This window comes from Musa acuminata, chromosome BXJ3-7 (genome assembly GCF_036884655.1).
Source record: "Musa acuminata AAA Group cultivar baxijiao chromosome BXJ3-7, Cavendish_Baxijiao_AAA, whole genome shotgun sequence".
NCBI classification, from domain to species: Eukaryota; Viridiplantae; Streptophyta; class Magnoliopsida; order Zingiberales; family Musaceae; genus Musa; species Musa acuminata.
The window spans coordinates 2,961,700-2,981,417 of NC_088355.1; the positions used below are offsets into that span (position 1 = coordinate 2,961,700).

At 38.8% G+C, this 19,718-nt stretch overlaps 3 protein-coding genes across 5 annotated transcripts; all 3 read right to left on the reverse strand.

Annotated features, from left to right (window-relative positions):
* Positions 1 to 1,112: 1,112 nt before the first annotated feature.
* On the reverse strand, positions 1,113 to 10,799 carry LOC135643844 (bifunctional 3-dehydroquinate dehydratase/shikimate dehydrogenase, chloroplastic-like). The gene is made up of 11 exons (XM_065161212.1): positions 10,482 to 10,799; positions 8,880 to 8,985; positions 8,193 to 8,411; positions 5,903 to 6,249; positions 3,771 to 3,834; positions 3,500 to 3,608; positions 3,244 to 3,387; positions 2,450 to 2,598; positions 1,743 to 1,905; positions 1,596 to 1,643; positions 1,113 to 1,368 (listed from the first exon to the last, which is right to left on the reverse strand). The coding sequence occupies exons 1-10, from the start codon at positions 10,667 to 10,669 to the stop codon at positions 1,600 to 1,602; spliced, it is 1,533 nt and encodes a 510-aa protein (XP_065017284.1). The 5' UTR covers positions 10,670 to 10,799; the 3' UTR covers positions 1,113 to 1,368; positions 1,596 to 1,599.
* Positions 10,800 to 12,636: 1,837 nt separating this feature from the next.
* Positions 12,637 to 15,897, reverse strand: LOC135643653 (bifunctional 3-dehydroquinate dehydratase/shikimate dehydrogenase, chloroplastic-like). The gene is made up of 10 exons (XM_065160886.1): positions 15,710 to 15,897; positions 15,017 to 15,122; positions 14,452 to 14,670; positions 13,920 to 14,266; positions 13,766 to 13,829; positions 13,569 to 13,677; positions 13,344 to 13,493; positions 13,104 to 13,252; positions 12,867 to 13,029; positions 12,637 to 12,771 (listed from the first exon to the last, which is right to left on the reverse strand). Exons 1-10 carry the CDS (start codon positions 15,895 to 15,897, stop codon positions 12,728 to 12,730), a joined length of 1,539 nt encoding a protein of 512 aa, XP_065016958.1. The 3' UTR covers positions 12,637 to 12,727.
* CSD1C-1 (superoxide dismutase [Cu-Zn]) lies at positions 15,875 to 19,331 on the reverse strand. Of its 3 annotated transcripts, none has more exons than XM_065160887.1 (8): positions 19,264 to 19,331; positions 19,072 to 19,160; positions 18,885 to 18,986; positions 18,708 to 18,803; positions 18,501 to 18,532; positions 18,323 to 18,398; positions 16,980 to 17,033; positions 15,875 to 16,011 (listed from the first exon to the last, which is right to left on the reverse strand). In XM_065160887.1, the coding sequence occupies exons 2-8, from the start codon at positions 19,145 to 19,147 to the stop codon at positions 15,956 to 15,958; spliced, it is 492 nt and encodes a 163-aa protein (XP_065016959.1). In that variant the 5' UTR covers positions 19,148 to 19,160; positions 19,264 to 19,331; the 3' UTR covers positions 15,875 to 15,955. The 3 variants fall into 3 exon arrangements, with proteins under 3 accessions (XP_065016959.1, XP_065016960.1, XP_009408238.2); XM_065160888.1 differs by lacking the exon at positions 15,875 to 16,011 and adding an exon at positions 16,131 to 16,214; XM_009409963.2 differs by lacking the exon at positions 15,875 to 16,011 and adding an exon at positions 16,641 to 16,848.
* Positions 19,332 to 19,718: the final 387 nt, after the last annotated feature.

Below are 19,718 nucleotides of genomic sequence, written 5' to 3' on the forward strand. Positions count from 1 at the left end.
TAGGTCTTAAATTTAAGTATATCATGGTGAGAAAGTGAAAAAGATATATAAAAATTTACTAATTATTATAATAAATTTAAAATTAAGTAATGATGGATAAATACCACGATAATAATAATAATAATAAGCCAACTAAATCGATTTTTATATTTGAGATAAATATTAAATATTATATTTATTTTATAGAGACTATTTATATGCAATGAGTATAATTTATTGAATCTATTTTTAAAGAAATAAAAAATATATAAAACATATGTTTACATTTATCATACATCAAATATGATCTTTAAAAAATCATAAAAGAACAATCTTATCATTACACTGAGCAAATTTATCATAGTACATCAAAGCAGAGTCTGCCGTACCGAACCGTACCGCCCGATATGGGCAGTACGTACCGGTCCGACAGGTTATCGGTACACAGACCGTCTGTTATCGGTCCGAGTGCACTATAATACTATAGCAGTGCACTGTAGCACTGTACTCGGCACACCTGGGTGTACCGCTCAGTATACCGTACCGTACCGGTACCGAGCCCAGGTCGAAATACCGGTACAGTACGGTAATACAAACCTTACATCAAAGTATTAGAATATGAAACATATTAATAATCCATCAGATATAGGTGGATTGATAGGACCAAATTACATCATGAGGAAAACAAATCCTATCTGATCTATCTCTAATTACATGTGTTTGAAAGCCCTAATAAATCTAATTACTGTTCAACATATATATTTGGAACTAGTTTTGTCCCATAATATCTAGCATTTGGATTTCTGTGGCTTACAGATAAGCCAATTTATTTGATTACCAAAATAAAGTCCATCCCCACACTTAACAAGTCTCAAAAGTAAAATTTGCCAAACTTTTGGCCTACCATCATTTGCTGTATCCATTAAATGCAAATTACTAGCAAGGACATAAGCCAAAATGTACCTATTTGCAATATAATAATAACACCAGAAGACATCTCCACATGCACCTGATTTGGAGCAGATTGAAGCTCTACTGAAGCAATCTTATTACATTTGAATACACTAGAAGCTTAATTTGCATAGGTGATGAAGCAAAAGAATGGGAATATGATCATCCTATGGAACCAAGGCTCAGAAACAGTATCCTCAGACTGGCATACATTATTAGATGAAAACAATGTTATCAAAATACAATATTCAACTTGAGGGTCTACAAATTTATGACCACAGGCATTGGATAACAACAGTTGATGTATTTTCCTCCACTGCAAAAAAGAGGAACCATTATACATGATTTAAGGAAACTGAAGAAATTGGTTGAAAGTGGCATCCCATGAACTCTCTCTATATGTTCATTGTAGTGTTGCTGAATCATAGACTGCAACATCTGAGGAAAAGAGTAAGCAGAATTTTCTTTCAGGTAAGGATTTATGACCAATTCTTTAAATGTGCAAACTTTAATACCAAGTTCTTGTTGTAAAACTAGTATGAATTGTCATCAATATTCAATAATGTCAAAGATTTCCTCCCCACATCAACTATCCATGATCGAGTTGGTCTAATATAAGTCAAAACTATTCCCCAAAAACTTCAAAAATATTATGCAAAACTAACCATTTCATGTGTATCTCATCACCGTATCACGCATCAGATTTTCAGGGGCTGCAAAAGAAATAAGACATGAAGAAGACCAAATTATTAAGACACTCCTTGAAGCATAAAAAGCCTGCCAAACTGTGGTAAGAATGTTCAAGAAATTACCAGTCAAATTTGTGAATAGTTCGAATTGGCCCATTGCTTGCCTTATAAACATCTCAAGTCCGCTAACAACAGTAGCTCCAGATTCTTCCGCTTCCCTCAAAAGTCTGGTTGCTCTTGGGGTGTAGACCGCATCAAAAACCACAGAATAAGACCCAAGAGCTTGCTGTAGATTTACTAACACATTTAATCATAGAACTTGGTCACATCAAAAGTTAAAAAAAAATCACATTCTTGCAGCCAAAAACAAGCAAAACATTCTCATGTTTGATATGGGCAATATTCTATTTGGTCATATTACATAAGATAGACAAATAGGTTATTTCCGGGCTCCAGATGCATCAGCAATGAAGGCACTACAATCCCCCTCTATAATATCTATATTAAGGTTTTATGTACTGAAAAATAGAAAGAGATATGTGATATGAGCTCATTGTCCAGTTGGACCAAATGATTGGAAAAAAAAAAAGGTTGCATCAAATGAACGAGGTGACTTTCAAATGATTAAGGTGATGACTGAATTCCCCAGTAGTATTCAACTGAAGCTATTTGTATTACTAAGGTGGCAGACATTAATGTCTCAGGCCATCTCCTTGAATGATGCATGGAAAGAGCTAATACAATTTATTGTAGAAATTTGGAAGTAATGATTGACCTATAAAAAATTCTTGAAAGAAAGCAATGCCAGCTTGAAAACAGAGATTACAAACCTTCCTGATAGGGGTCTCATTAACATTTGGTTGCATTCCAATTGATGTTGTGTTTGCAAGAATCATTCCATCTTCTGGATGGAAAGTTTCCAATTCAGCAAGTGTCAATGCATGGCCCCCGATCAAGTTTGCCAGCTCTCTAGCTCGTTCTGACAATCACATAAGTTTAAGAATTTACAAGGCATGCAACCACAGTAAATTCTATTAGCTAAACAGACCTACTGCTGATCCTAGTCAGAATTCAACAAACTATAACCAACATCATAAATAATAGTGGAGTATATACATATCCTACAGATTAACCTTCATAGAAAAAGCATTAATGGTAAGATCTCAATGTCAGAAAACAAGATTGCACCTGAAAACGATGGAAGCCATTGCAAGGTAGAAGAAATTTCCCAATTTCAAAAGAGAAATTTCTAATCAAGATATCATAACTTAATCAACCAGATCTACCAGCTGTTTGAAAAGTCAAAAATGAAAATGCAACAAAATATTAGTGGGATGGTGGCATGGAGCTAAACAGGCATGGGCACTCATAGGTCATAAATAATGAAATTGCAATTAATGATGGAATGATGGCATGGAGCCAAACAGGCATGGACCCTCATAGGTCAAGTAATAAGCAAAATAAGGACAATAATAATGAGAGCATAAGGATTTTGTATATATGGATGCTATGTTGCTCCTTTCTCTGTAAATATGCACTACTTTGTTCTTCCAGTACTATCCAATACAGAACCTAAAGAAGTGGTATGAGGGCAGTAATTAATTGTCATTTGAAGAAAATTTACCATAAGTCCGATTTGCAATCACAACCTTTGCTCCTTTCTCTTTTGCACCATATGCAAGAGCTTTACCAGCACCACCAGCACCTATGATGACAAACACTTTACCAGCAAGGGGAGAAACAGTCTCCTTTCCCACTCCCTGTGAACCTGTCAAAGACATACATGGGATCTTGATATGCTGTTCCACTGAATGCAAGCTACCTTTGCATGTAAATATTCATAAAACATGACACATTGAACTGGTGAACATGTAAGACACCTCTTATTCCATCCTCAATTGCAGATATTGCACCAACATAATCAGTGTTATAACCAATTAATTTGCCGTCACTTGGTCGTCTAATGATTGTATTTACAGCACCTATAGACTGGAAGAAAAAAAATGAACAATAAGTTAAGAAAAAGACGAAGGAAGATGACAATGATCATAACCAACTCATAATATCTTGCTACAAAATTCTTGAAAATGATGCAAATATCCCATTAAAATAATTCCAATAACCACTCAAGTTGGGAATGCAGTTGCTCACCTTTGCTATTGGGTCCACCTTATCACAACATCCAACCGCAGCTTCTTTGTGGGGAATTGTACAACTGCACCATAGGAGAAGGTGGAGTTGATATCAGACAGAAGATTGAAAATATTCATTAAAAATGACACTTAACTATCTAAATAAATAGATAACAAACATTCTTCAATAACTGGAAATTTAGCCATCAGCAAATTCATAAGCATGTACAAACCTGATTCTGCTCATGCACACCTAAGACAAAGACTTTTTTCAAGGTTAACAAATGACTATCATCTTTTTCTTTCTTTCCTTCTTTTTTCCAGTGAAGACTATTAGCAACTCAATTGTGTTTTCAGGTTCTCTTTGCAAGGCTACACTCGGACATGGACAGTGAGACTTGAATTCAGTTTTTGATGTACGAAATTGCTTCACCTAGTAATGAGTAACCATCCAATGATTATGCAATATTAACCTTTATTTGCTAGTCAGGTCAAGCCAATAATCTACCATATAATATGTAAACATGATTAACTGTTCAGGCAAGAGAATTTATATCCAATTGACAGTCACACATCCTTGATAGCCTGAAACAAGTACACAGAAAATTGATCCAAATGTTGGCAAATAATTCATCAAATATGATTATCCTTTTTCTAGATGACCTGATTGCACAGCAACTGAAAAAGGATGTCATGGTATATGAAGCTTTCTATGTTGTCTGGAGAGGTTAAATGCATATGCACACCTGACTCCTTCCCATAATTCAAATTCATATTTCATACATTATGTTCATTATAAAATAACTTTAAGATCCTGCACAGCTCATTGCTCCAGTGGAGCAATACTGCACAGAAACATATTTAAACAGATAGAAAAGCATCCATGATATTTGGTTTACCCTTAATGGTGAAGATGCCATCACGCCACCTGCCTTCTCTAAAAATGTCTGATTCATAGTTTGTATCGGGAAAGTACATCAAAATATTTGAAGAACATAATGATCAGTCCATTTTGGAGCACATTTATGAATTACAAGAATGGTTAACTAATAAAATACTGGTCACCCAGAGACACGCATCATCAAGATCTTAGTCGCAAAAGGAGAGCACTTCTAAACTTTTGGCAAATAAAGAAGCTAATATTAAGTCCACTAAGATGTGGTATTCAATCTTCATTAGTTTGCTAAGTCAACCAAATACTTGTTCTATTGCAATTTGGGAACATCTACTTCAAATCGTCTGAAAAACCAAATTCTTGTCAAGGAATTCTTGACATTCTGAATTGAGATGGAAGTTCTAGTCAAGAAAATTCTTGAGAAAGTTGCCATAGTGATTAGAAATCTAGTGATTGTAGTACATAAATATGGAGTCAAAGGAATGGATATAAATGTTATTTCTAACATAAAAGTACAGACATAATCAACTTCTTGGAAGGTTGTATGAACAGATGTCCAAGGTTAAAACTTTCAAGGGCTGTCGGCACCCCTCATTTCAGCCAGCAATTGAAATACTTCTCCACTTCACTTCTCTGGCCTCCCCTCCAACAAGAAGTGGCATCATTGATGCAACATGGCAACAATTTAAATATCCAAAGCCCTAGTGCAAAATCAAAATCATACTGTCATGGATTTTGAGATGCCATGGACCAATGCAGTCAGGTTGGTAATGAGAAAGGGGTTTCGACCCTGTAAATCGGTCACATAATATGACCAAATGCCTGGTGTTGTGTCTCAGCATGAGATTTGATCAGTATACTGAGGTTTAATTGCTTGCAAATGGAATTATGCAGGAAAATCAAATGGATAAAACTTAAAATACCTCAATTCATATATAACTATTACTGTAATTAGACTGCGATTATGAATTGTAATCAAGCAAAATTTTAGATAATCACGTTGCCAATCAGAATGTTGAATAATAGGTTTAATGTAATGCCGTGCTAGTCCTGGGTGCAACCTGCCACATGTATTACCCATAGAGGAATGGAGCACATTCATGGGCATGCAACCAATATAAAATCAAACAACATGAAACTCATTGACACTGGGTTACATGACAAAATAAAGTTAAAAAAAGTTCTCTAAAGAAATTAATTACCAACACACAAGAAAAGACAGTAATAAAAGTTACATTCTCAAAACACAGCTGTACCTGAAACCAGCAAAGTCCGTGGATGAATAGGCATTCAAGAAATTAACAAGGTCATCTACCAAAAGTGGCACATAAACTGCATCGAGACCAACTGACTTGAATGCAGCATTGAGCAAAACTGGGCTCTTACTGTGGCCTACAGGCTTCCCTACAATCCCAAAAATTTTTGTATCTGCTCCAATCTGCCTGATATTGTATACATTCAACAAGTCTGATATAGTTGGTTGCCCCGGAGCTGATTCCTTTCCCACACCAAGGGTGCCAAATGTTAGATATCCACCAAATTTTGGGCAAAGCAACCTGGAGATTAAGCCTCTCTCCCCCATAACCAATCCTATCATCGGAACCTGTTGTTCCCATTCATTAGTAAAATACAAGATATTCTAGTACAAGTAATATACTAGAGTTATCTACAAACAACTTATTGATCATCAACAGGAAAACAAGTGATTCAAAAACATTTATACACCAACAAAATTGCCAGGATCCTGACAGGATATGAATTTCTACTTCAGTAGGGCTAATTATAAATTACCCTCTGTAGTTAGACGTCTTTAGCATCCTGGTCCCGAGGCTTAAAAAATTTACATTGGAATCTATATAGTTATGAAAGTGAAACATTTAACTCCATTTACCTAACGTCGTCGGTTTACCAACAGAAGCACGAAAACAATGGGCAAAAAGATAATTTCAATGTCTCAGTTACTTTTTCGATGGTGGTAGACGACAACACTGCTGGGGGCCGCGGGTTGCTATTGTGGATGAGGAGGGAGAACAACGATGAGACTTGAGACAAAGGAAGAGGAAGAAAAGGACGACGCAGATGTCGACACTCTACATCTACGTCGGCACCGACGCACACAGATACAGAGCGACGCCACTCTACATCTGCATTGGCGCCGACAACAATGCGAGGAAGGGCGGCGTTGCTCTGCATCTGTGTCAGCACCGATGCATATGTCAAGCTAGCCCTTTCATCGCTCTACATCTGCGTCGGGGCTGATGCAGATATCGAGCGACCCTTTCGCCTCTCTGCATCTGTGTTGGTGTCAATGCAGATGTCAAGCGGCTCTTTCACCGCTCTGCATTTACGTCGGTGTCAACGCATTTGCCGAGCGACGTCAACGTAGATGCAAAGCATCAACATCTGTGTCATCCTCTTCCTTCTCTCCCTTTACCCTACCTCCCGCCACCGCTCTCCCTCCTCATCCACAACAACCACCCGCGGCCCCCAGCGGCATCGTCGTCCGTCGTCACCAAAAACGTAATTAGGACATTAAAATTACCTTTTTTTCCTATCATTTTCGTGTTTCCGTTGGTATGACTGACGACATTAAGGTAAATGGAGCTAGATGTTTCACTTTCATAACTATAAAGATTTCAATGTAAGTTTTTATGTCTAAGGATCAGGATGCTAAAGAGGTCTAAGCACAAATGATAATCTGTAATTAGCCCACTTAAATATGAGCAACAAGCAAAAAAATAAAAAAAATAGAAAAATGAATCTAGCGAAACACAATATTTTAAAAAAGAAAATCAAAGTTCATTAACAAATGGAGCAGGTTAAGTTATAAGAGAGGATATGTTGTTCCACAAGGGAAAGCATAAAATGGGAGCACATAGGAAGCAAGTTATCAATTACCATAACCATAGCAAATAAGACAGATTATATCTACTTTAAGTTGGCATTCTGAGTACTCAATCACCAATATGAAGTGGCTAGGATACTAAAGAGATGAAGAAATCTTATGCCTACATTTATGGTTGATTATATTTATATACTGTAACATACCAAACATGGCCATAAGGACAAGGCACAGATATTTAAGGTCACCAAAATAGAAGCAAAAGATAAGAGTAAGGTCAAAATTAATAAAAAACAGCAGGACAAGATTGATTGTAACTGAGCCCTATTTTTAGAATTCATGACTCTGCACTCTTTCATTCTCCATTTCTAAAATTGCTCTATTTTTTTCTTCAGATTTCAGCAACACAGTTGTAAGTTGAGTCAGCATTTGCATAGCTACTGCTCCAGTGTTGTTTTGGCTGAGCCAGCATGTGTGATGTTTGCACATTCAACAAAACAAGCCAAAAGCAACTCACTGCCTTCAATTAGTGACATTGCATACGCCGTGTGAAGCATGCATGAGATATATGGCTCGTTTAGTGCAACCATGTTGGTTGTCCACAAGGTTCAGTGGAACAGCACCTCCCAACATGAAAAATAGAAATATAACACATGCCTGGGTCAACTCCAATTATATATTGACAACATATTTTGGGTACTCACCTGGCAATGCACTATTACTTGGAACATGCGTGTTACATCAACAATGTCCACAGCTGTGGTTGCAATCTTTACTATGTCTGCTCCAGCAGCTTGAATTCTTGCTACAAGGCTACTTAACTCCTCACTTGATGGAGTGCTTTGATAATTATGAGAAGAAACAATAAGCTTAAAGTTATCTGGCTTCTTCCCAGATATAAGTCTAACAAAATCATCAGCAACCTGTGAGTAGGAAGTGCCACATAGCATGTCAAACAGAGAACGATAACAGCTGAATTAATTTATCAATAATGATAAATAGAAAACTAAAAGTCATATTTACTAATGCAAAATCAATTGAACATTTTATGACCAAGGAACTCCATATTTGGTTGGGTGTAAATCCTGCCTAAAGGATAAGCTTCTTAGTCATGTAATTGTTGATGATAATTGAGACATGATTGTTGGGACATTACGGCTTGTTGTTGTTTTTCTATGTGTCATATGATTCCAGTTATTGTTATAGGACCAGGCTTTATTCATAAGCAGTTCAGAATCTTCAGATTAGCATCATGATGTCAAAATGTATCGATATCTTTCTTTGGTGCTGTAAAAGCCTATATGGTAGTATGTTTCATTAGTTTCTGTACATAGTATGGCTGGACTGAGTGTATTTGCTTTGAGAATTCCTCATAATATTGAAAAACCAACCTTAAGCTCAACATCAACATATTCGGCTCCTAGCTCCATAGCTAAGCAAAGTGCCTCGAATCTCTGTTTATCATCACCTTCATATTCACCTCCTTCCCATTTTGGCCTAAGGAAGATGAAAAGGTTGGAATAAACTTGGGAAATGAGAGCAACCACAATATGGTTAAGACTTAATTGAGTCCCAAAAGAGATGAGTTTGGAGAACCTTCCAGGCAAAAGCTTGTCAGCAAAGCAGTAACCAAAGTGGAAGAAATTATTCAGACAACAATGTATACTACCAATTAGCATTCAGGATATGCATGAAGGTTCTTTCTAAAGAAGAGATATGCATGGTTATTCTTCATTTGACAAAGAATGAAATATTTTTCCCAAATGAATATCACAGTTCATGCTTTAGTGGAGTAAATGATTGATAACATTTGGGTAGCAAAAATGTTCCAACACTCATGTAATATTTCACCAGATGCAGAAGCAGAAGATCTCATATCAAACATTCAAATTTTATATTTGAATATGCCTTCAAACATTTTTAGACAGAAATCAATAGACGTAGTTGTCACTAGTCATTAATCCAGCAATATAGACTAATAAAATAGCACAGGGTAGATCATACTTCATACGGGATGACACTTTGAGACTGTTTTAATTTTTGTTTCTCCCTCTCTGCTACAATGCCCACTGATAGCCTGAAGCTGCAAATTCATATCAATACATTGTCCATGGTATTCATTTCTAAAGTTCTTGGAGTGAATTGTGAGCAGCTTACTGGATAAAAGGCATTAGTAATGCTTGTGTGAATATATTCCAGTTCTTGAATGCCATCAACACTATCTATATTTGCCAGACCTTGATAAGCCTTACAAGTAACTTCTTGATAATTTCATTTTTAGTTATCAACACAAAGGCCCCATCAAGAGACTATTCTTCCACAAATCATGTAGTCCAGATGAAAATTTGAAATTTAGCAGAAGTGTCCATGCCTGATGGTCCCATTGTTTGCCAATCAACCATTTCTTTTTCTTCACCACTCTAGACTGGAGGGGATAAGGTCTTGAAATATTTTCCTGGATTAAATATGGGAGTTGGTCTTACAATGAGTTGTGTTGTATTAACACAACTAATAAATCCTTGCTTTCTCAAATCCAAGCTAAAAGGATAATAAAGCTGGAAGCTTTACAGGATGCATGTATACAGCACCAAATATTACAATCACGTGACGGACCTTTGCACAATATCTATTCAAACTAGTGCTTCAAAACTTATCAAACAAGAAAGCTGGCAGGCCCAATTGTCATTAATATACGGAAACAACCGTTCCTTCATATGATAAAGTCGCATTTCTAAAAGATTATGCTCCTTGGACATCATTCTTGAGGTTTATTTACTGAACATGAGTAACAGTTTATTTACTGAACACATCAAGGGCTCAATACATGGCATCCACTCCGGATTAACTCAGGCCAGATCCAGTCTTCCAACAATGCATCTGACCCCATCAGATGATCGGTTCAGTAATCAAACAAGAGGAGCCACTACATAAGATACTAATTACTGAACAGCTACCAAAATCAATCGAATTTATCAAGGGGGAAGAGACGAGACCTGTAGGTGACGAGGACCGGGAGCGGGCGGTCGCCAACGAGGAGAGGCAAATCGCGGCGGGGCTCGAAATCGGACAGGTGGTCGAGCCGGATCTCCACGAGGTCGGCGCCGCGGGCCTTGGCGGCAGCCATGTCCGCCATCATCTGCTCCACCGTCTTCGCCACCAGCGGCACGCACAGCAGCGTCATTCCGTGGATATGGGGAATCGACTTGGACTCGCAATGGTGAGGGAAGAAGGAGGGTCTTCTGCAGACTCCTTTAGACTGAGAAGACGAAAGGGAGAAAAAGAGGACGGGGGTGTGTGGGTGGGTTGGTGGCAGGTGGAGTTTGGTAGACTCGATTCATCGGGAATTCCTCGTCTGCGGGAGCGGATCAGCGGATGCCGGACTGCATCAAACGGTCCACGGAACTTCCAGCGGATCAGGTACACGGCATCAGCCGATAAGTCGGACCGCCGCAGAGAATCGGGGCCGATGGCGGCTGTGAGACTGGTAAAAGGGTTCATCTCTCATTGGCTGTTAGCTTGTGGTATCAGATGGGGCCTCAAATGGCATCCAATGATATCGACGTAAATATTATAAAATCTTAAAATTATAATGAAACTATAATTTTATTTTTTTAGATGAAAATTGTTATATTTGATTTGATTTTATTATTATAATTTTTATATATCATTTTATTAGATATCTCAATCGAAATAAATTTTAATTTGTCGTTGCTCCAATTTCTATTAACATTAGAAGCAGATCAACGACTTCTATTGAAGGCAAAAGATAAAATTAAGAAAATATTATGATTTTTTAATAAATTATTAAAATAAATAAATATTTTAAGGATAAATTTTCGTAAAAAGCCCTTAATTTTTAGAAATTTCTATGGCACGTTCTAATTTTCAAAAATTCTCAAAGTTTATTTTTCAAAAAGAATTAGTTTACCCCTAATCACTTTTACTCCTTTGTATATCAATCATACCTGTGCCTACGTCATTAGCCATGCCAACTCCATGCACTGGCCACACCTACACCTTCCCCACTGACCAATTTTGTCGTTGTCATCACCTGTAAGCCCCCTCGCCATCAATTGTGGATGAGAGAGGAGAGGGTGTGACCCATGCACCCTCGTTGTTAATCACAAGCGAGAAAGAGATGGGGTAGCCCATATGCCCTTGTCGTCACTTATAGGCCCCCCTTGTTGTTCATCACGAGTGAGGAAGGAGGGTGGGTGGGTGAGTCCTCACGTAAAGATGGCTAAGGGCATTACGAGTGATAGGCACCTGTTTAGGATGGAGGGCAACAACTAACGGGGTGGAGGTGTGGCCAAGGGCTTGTGTTTGCTTGCAGCCTTCTACCTCATCATCATCCTTGGCGAAAAGGAGGGGAGGTAGAGCGACGGGTTCAATGAAGATATGGGTAAAATAATCTTTTCATACAAAAAAAATAACACTCTATGATAATTTCTAAAACTAAAACCTTTTTTTAAGAAATTCACCTAAAGTTTAATTCATACAAAAAAAAACACATGGAGCTTACTATTTAAAATCATCATACTATTTATAATTTAATAAAATAAAAATATTATAATATTAATAGTCCATCTAATTTTGATTTTAATTTTTTTTACTCACATACCTTGCCACCTTTGCACACTATCATAGGTCTTAACGTCCAACCTATGCTTACCACTGATGTTGTCCTTCCACTTCTTAGCCCGTGCTTTGATCTTATTTATTGTTGCCCAATCGACACTCCTCCAAGCAGGATGGGAAAGATGAAAAAGATATTTATAGTCCATCTAATTCTAATTTTATTTTTTTTTCCCCACATACCTTGCACATTGTCATAAGTCTTAGCGTCCAACTCGTGGGATCGTTGTCCTTCAACTTACCCCCTAGCCCGTGCTTTGATCTTGTTTGTCGTCGCCCTATCGACCCTCCGATGGGAAAGATGAAAAAGATATTTATGCCTATTTATAAAAAATAATTTTAAAATATTAATTTTTTAAAAAATAAAGTTATAAAAAATAAAGAGAGAATTGTAAGTAGCAATATGTAAAGAATGTATTATCATCAACAGGGACTTAAGTATTTTGAATATTGTATATTATTGGATCATGTATCTTCAAGATATTAGAGAAACTTCATGAGGCACAGATCATGTAGCCCAAATGGTTTACTTCTAATAATAAAAAATTAAGCACACATAATTTATTTAATGGAACTTCCAAAACTTTATTGAAATCAAACTATCTCAAACATATTTCATCATGAGTTCTCGCATCTCCTTTCCAGGGGCTGCAAATATGAAGAAAAAACAAGCAAATTAAGTACTTCTAAGAACTCAATGGAGACACAAATCTCATCAAACTGTGAGAGAAAAGAAAGCTTACCTTCCAAACCTGTGAACAGCTTAAATTGCCCCATTGCTTGCCTTATGAACATCTCAAATCCACCAACAGTGGGGACTCCACTTTCTTCTGCCTCCCTCAGAAGCCTCGTCACTTTCGGGGCGTAGACCGCATCGAACACCAAGGCGTAGTGCCCGAGAGCTCGCTGTCATTTCCACAAACACTTGCCGCTCAAATCCAGTGCACAGTGTCATAATGAATCCATCGGGTGGAACAGACCTTAGCGAGAGGAGTCTCGCCCACGTTTGGCTGCATGCCCACCGAGGTCGCGTTTGCCAGGATCATTCCGTCCTCCGGGTGGAAGTTCTCCAGCTCAGAGAGTGGCAGTGCCTGCCCACCAACTTGTTTCGCCAGCTCCCGGGCTCGCTCTGTCGACCACAAGTTCGAGCTCTTCATGATCCATGTAAAAGCCAGAAGCGCAGTTTGCTCTCCAGGAAGAAGAAGAAGAAGAAGATTCACCGTAAGTTCGATTAGCGATCACGACTCTGGCTCCTTTCTCCTTCGCGCCGTAAGCAATGGCCTTCCCAGCTCCACCTGCACCCATTACGACGAACACCCTACCTGCAAGGGGAGAAGCAGTCTCTTCCTCCTTTCCCAGTCCCTGCGAACCTGTTACATGAAACAATGAGAACAAGATGTGATCTTTACGAGCTGCTGTTTCCATGTAGGTATATCTCAGTGCACCTCTCAGTTCCTCCTCGATTGCAGATATTGCACCAAAGTAATCAGTGTTGTGGCCGACGAACTTGCCGTCGCTCGGTCGCCTGATGATGGTGTTCACGGCGCCTATAGACTGCAACAGATGAGAAAAGGTGAACTGAAGGGTATACTGTACAGCTCATAAGATTGCATGACGTAAAGGAGATGCTGCTATCGCTTACCTTCGCAATTGGATCGACTGCATCACAGCATCTCACTGCAATTTCTTTGTGGGGCATTGTGCAGCTGCAAGCAGAACACTTGAGAGAAGATGGAAAACAGAAGGAACATTCTATTGTTCTAAAACTCGATTACTTTTGTGCTTTCCAGCCAAACCTGAATCCAACGGAGTCCGGAGACGAGAAGGCATGTAGGAAAGCAGTGAGGTCATCCACCAGCAGTGGCACATAGACAGCGTCGAAGCCAGCAGATTTGAATGCAGCATTGTGAAAGATGTGGCTTTTGGTCTGCCTCACTGGATTCCCTATCAACCCAGTGAGTTTGGTGTCTGCTCCGATCTGCCTGATGTTGTACAGTTGCAGCAGCTGTGAGACGGTTGGCTGCCCGGGAGCCGATGCCTTGCCCTCGCCGAGGGTGCCGAAGGTGAGATATCCACCGTACTTGGGGCAGAGCACCCTGGAGAGCAGACCTCTCTCCCCCATAACCAGTCCTATCATGGGGACCTGTTGTTCCAATGCATCCACCATTAGCCAACCACAAGATGAGAAAGAATGCTTAATAAACTTCAATCAAATCTCTCTCTCTCTCTCGTTGCTTCTTCTTCTGACATACCCTATCAGTACAACACCAAGCAAGCTTGATTCAGGCTCAAGAAAGCTTTAGATATCGATCGGCAAGTGAATCTCACCTGGCAATGCACGAGAACTTGGAACATGCGTGTCACATCCACCACACTCACAGCAGTTGTTGCGATCTTCACTATATCAGCTCCGGAAGCCTGTATGGCTGCCACAAGGCTTCCGAGCTCCTCACTTGAAGGTGTCTTTTGGTAGTTGTGAGAAGACACGATAAGCTTGAAGTTTTCTGGCTTCTTCCCATCGATGAGCCTCACGAAGTCCTCAGCCACCTGCAAGCCTCATGTCATACAGATTTAGAGCTTTCCTTCGTATTAATGTGAGGTAAAAATCTAGAGAATATAGACACAACCAAGAATACAAGCACTGACAGGGAGAGTGAAGACAGTGGAATACAGATCTCTGTCACTTTCCGAAGGAACATTATTATGGAACCAATCAAGGAGGTGAGAGAAGAGATTAAGAAAAAATAATTAGGAGAGTTTTCTCTATCAGAATTATCTGCATGATTTCCTAAGATAATAATTGTCTACCATAACTTTAATCCGATCTAATTAAATCTTTAATATATCCTGTAATCAGTAACATAAATTTATTTGCTTCTGATATAAAACCAACCTTAAGCTCAACATCAACGTAATCAGCTCCCAATTCCATGGCCAAAAGCAATGCCTCCAATCGCTGCTTGTCATCACCTTCGTACTCACCCCCTTCCCATTTGGGTCTGCATATAACACAAGAAATCAGAATTAAACTTCTTGCAACACTATTTGCAGCAAAACAACAAATCAATCCTTTTTCTTCGTTTTTTTAATTTAATTTTCGTAAATAAAAGATGAAGGAAATGAATTCATTGCTTTCAGAAAAAAAAAACTAATTAATTAATTAAATAAAATATGGCATTAATGTCTCTTCTCTCGCCCACTAAATGTCTTTCAATGCCATCAGTACGACTGTCGACAAAATCTTCGAAAAGGAAAATAAATCTAAACAGAAATATTTGATTAATCGAATCGAATCGAATCGAATCGAATCGACCTACCAAACACATTCTGAAATATATGGTACATTATCTTTGTATATTGTACACATATTTCCAGTAATTAGTAGAAGTCAGAAAGATTCTCTTGATGTGTGTATGGGTGGATATGGCAAGCTACTGCATGTGGATCCTCGACGCTCTACATAGCATCCGTGAACGACCGTGACTCCCGCATGAATCATGGTAGTGTTTCCTCTCATGGCTTGGCAGCTCTCGAGAGTCTTTGTCAGTAGCAGAGAGCAAAGAGGAGAAAGGAGGGGGCGATGGACCTGTAGGTGACGAGGGCGGGGAGGGGGCGGTCGCGGAGGAGGAGCGGGAGGTCGCGGCTAGGGAGGAAGGCGGAGAGGTGGTCGACCCGGAGCTCGACGAGGTCGGCGCCGCTGGCCTTGGCGGCGGCCATGTCGGCCGTCATCTGCTCCACCGTCTTGGCCACCAGCGGCACGCACAGCAGCGTCATCCCTCTTCCTCTTTGGATCTGGTAACGGAGTCGGAGGGAGAAGGCTCCTCGATGGAGTTTATAGAGAGAGGAGGAGATGAGGATCCACGTCAACGTTGCGACAGCATACCGGATCTGATGGTTCATGTAAGATATGTGCGTGTCAGGAGTTTGGTGAGTAATGTGACTGTGAAGGCATTTCGTCAAACATGATGACTGCGAGCCTTCTGCTAACACCTCCGAGCCTCTTTTCCAGCCGTCGATGGCAAGATTGACCACATGTAGACATTAATGATCAGAGAGAGAGAGAGAGAGAGAAGGGGTGGGTGATGGGTCACCTGTCATGATATGTACCCAACATTAGGAAATTATATCTATAAGACTTCGAGATCACATCGTCACTCCTAAAAGACTCGAATTTCTTGCATAAATGTCGGTGTCGTATTGAGGTTAATTTAAACTGAGTTGGCATATCCTAAGACATGTATTTTGGCGAAGATCATGATGAATTGAATATACATTATATGAAGGTGTTAATGCAAATCCAAAATCTTAGATAAACCATCAAAATTCTTATCAATTAAAAATCAGCAAAGACGATGGATTGAAAGGATTTAATGATTTAATTAATATAACAAATTAAATCACTCTATCAACGGAGGCATTTTCGACTTATCTAATATACGTTGAGTAATTAGGTAGATAGTTTGACATAAAATGATTATAAGGTGCAATGTCACAGAACAAACCCAAAATGCTGCATATGTTGTGAATACATCTCCCCAAGTTGTTTTATTTTTCATAGCTAATGTCAAGGTTTCCAAATAAAGCATGCAGAAAGGGATGTCTCAAAGGAGAGTTTCAGTACACATTCTTTGGAACTCAAATAGTTGTTCTAATGTACTCTATGACAAAACCTCACCATCCAACCAATAGGTGAAAAAGATGATCAAGCTTTCAATCCAATAATGCCTGAAATTTGACCCCCCCAAAAAAATCAAGAATATTATGAACTAGAGATAACAGTGGACAGAATGTGATTGCAAATAAAGTAGTTGTTATTATAATCAAAGTAAAGATTCAAGTTTGTTTGTCGAACTCACCACAGGCAACCCTTCCGCCAGCGTTCCCAGTGGTCTTGCTCAGCTCATGCCCACCTAAAAACAGGAAAACAAGTTTTTAAGAGAAATAAATCCCTAGATGGATGGAAAACCCAAGAGATGCCACAAAGGAACATTGCAATCTCGTTAATAAGTTAAAAAGACGAGTTTAGCATGATATAAAAAGTCAGAATAGATTGCCGATAAAAATGATATACAAGCTTCAACAATCTTGTTGGCTGGAAAAATCCAAGATACTTAGGAAAAGTTAGATGCTTAGTTACTGATCACCAAAATCAGCAGTATGACCTGAAAAGGCATTACCGGTCACCGCAATCAGCACATCTTATGCACACCAGTCCGCCAAATACAAGAAACATTTCCAAGATTGGCAGCACGGGGATGGATGGAGATGAGGCTACCAGATACAAGAAACATTTCCCACAAGGCTAGAAACTGGATGCGAAAAAAGAGACTGAAAGAGTATGAGGATCAATAAGACGAAACATGTTCAACATTTCCACGACATTGATAAACTGCAGATCCAAGGCTGTAGTCTATGATTGTTAAGATGATTGGAATACAGGATTTTCAACCAAGTCATATCCAATTTGAAGACATTAATAATCTGGAAATTATGTCCTGTTACAGTTACACAGAAGAGTCATCTACTACTTAGAAATAGAAGCAAGATGGTATTTATTGGATAATTAATATGGATCACAAATGAGGGAACAAAGAAGTACAGAGTTTATGCTTTTCCAATTGTTTATCATAAGTCATACAGATACAAAGACACAAATAGTTACCATAATATCTCAGCGATATGAATTAAAGGAATTCAAAATTTTCTTATCTGCCTGGAACCTAAAATATTTCAAATCCATTTCACACAATATCACAAAAAATATTCCAAAAACATGCTCCTTAAACAATAATATCCATGTAAAGAAGATGTCATCAATTTTTAAGTCACTTTAACATCAAATATTCAGTATGTCCACTAAAATATACATGTCGTTATGTCAAATTGTAAAGCTACAACACGCCAGAAAAGTTATACACTGTTTATAAACACATGATACTGGATAACTAGACATTGATTTTACATGGGAAATTGATAACATAATTTTAACTCTGAAAAATTAAAAATCTCCAAGAACCAAAATACGAAAAGAGAAAAGAAGAAAGAAGCACCCAGAAAATTAGCTGAATAGCATACATATAGATGTTCATTCTTCAGATATCAGAACAAGCAGTTGCACATGCTCAGGCAAGAACTTCTACAATGAATGAGCCAAGGTTGTAAAATTAAACATTACAACCTAAAAAAAAATGCACATCACCTTTTCCAAGATCATCTGGATCGGCATGGACCACAACAGCCCTCCCGATAATGGAATTTGGACCGGAGAGGGGAATCTGTAAAAATGGAAAAGTTCAAAATGATTACCAAACCAAAGAGATGTCTTTTACATCCAGATCACAGGAACAAGTAAAAAAGAAAAGCATATACTGGGTCACCTGGCTATCAGTGATGGAGAAAGTGACAGTACCTGCAATATCATCAACAAACAATTATAGAACATTTAATTAGCCACTAACAAATTGGACCAACACAGCTCACAAGGGAAAACACAGAGTGGTCTCAGGTCAAGCCTAGAAAACCACAGAAGCTGAGGATCACATTTGTAGTACCATCCAACGATTCATATAAGAATTGTCACTTACCATCCTCCCCGGCGGTCACATTCCCAAGATCGCCGGCGTGGCGGCCCGCATCGTCCGGCGCTCCATGTTCCTTCCCCGCAGGATTAAAATGCGGCCCTGCCATGCGGTGAATCAGGAATTACACATAGTACAGAGACATGGACTATCAAAGGGATCAAACGGAAAAAAGACCGATACCAGTGGACATGCAACCATTGGTGGTGTCACCGAGAGCATGAACATGGAACCCATGAAGTCCAGGCTTGAGACCAGAAATCGTGCCAGTCACGGTAGTCGGACCTGGAGAGAGCAGAACAACAGATCAAACCGATTCGCAACCCTAACCAAGAAGCAGCGGTAATAGCGAATCCAAGAGACGAGATACCATCCCCTTCCTGGGCGAAGTACACGGTGCCCTTGACGCTATCACTGCTACCGAGAACCGCGACGGCCTTCGCCATCTTCGTCCGTGATCTGCACGACAAAGATCCAAAACCCCGTGAATGATCTCTCCAGCGATAGGTGCTCTCCACGTCCGGAGACAGAATGCCGAAACCCTAAGCACGGCTGCTATTACCTCAGGCGACCCCTTTCTTTTCGCTGAGAGAGAGAGAGAGAGAGAGGACAGGTGAAGTGGAGAAGACTTATCACCATTAATTAATCGAGAAAGGACGAAGGTAGGATGAGATTACCACAGTGAGAATAAGACACCTATGACCACCACATCAACAGGTGTCTAATATTATTTTAATATACGGATGTTTTACACAATAATTTCCACACTTAATTTTGATATTATTTATAGGACAATTTCCTAAAAACAATTTGATTATATATATATATATATATATATATATATATATATATATATATAATTTATTTATCCTTTAAATAAACTCAAGTTAACTATTGTTAACAAAGCCATTATTGATATTGAATCAAATAATAATAATAAAAGTGAAAATGTCTAAAATATTTTAATTATTCTTATTAATCATTTCACCCTTCATCTTGTTTAATATTTTCAAAAAA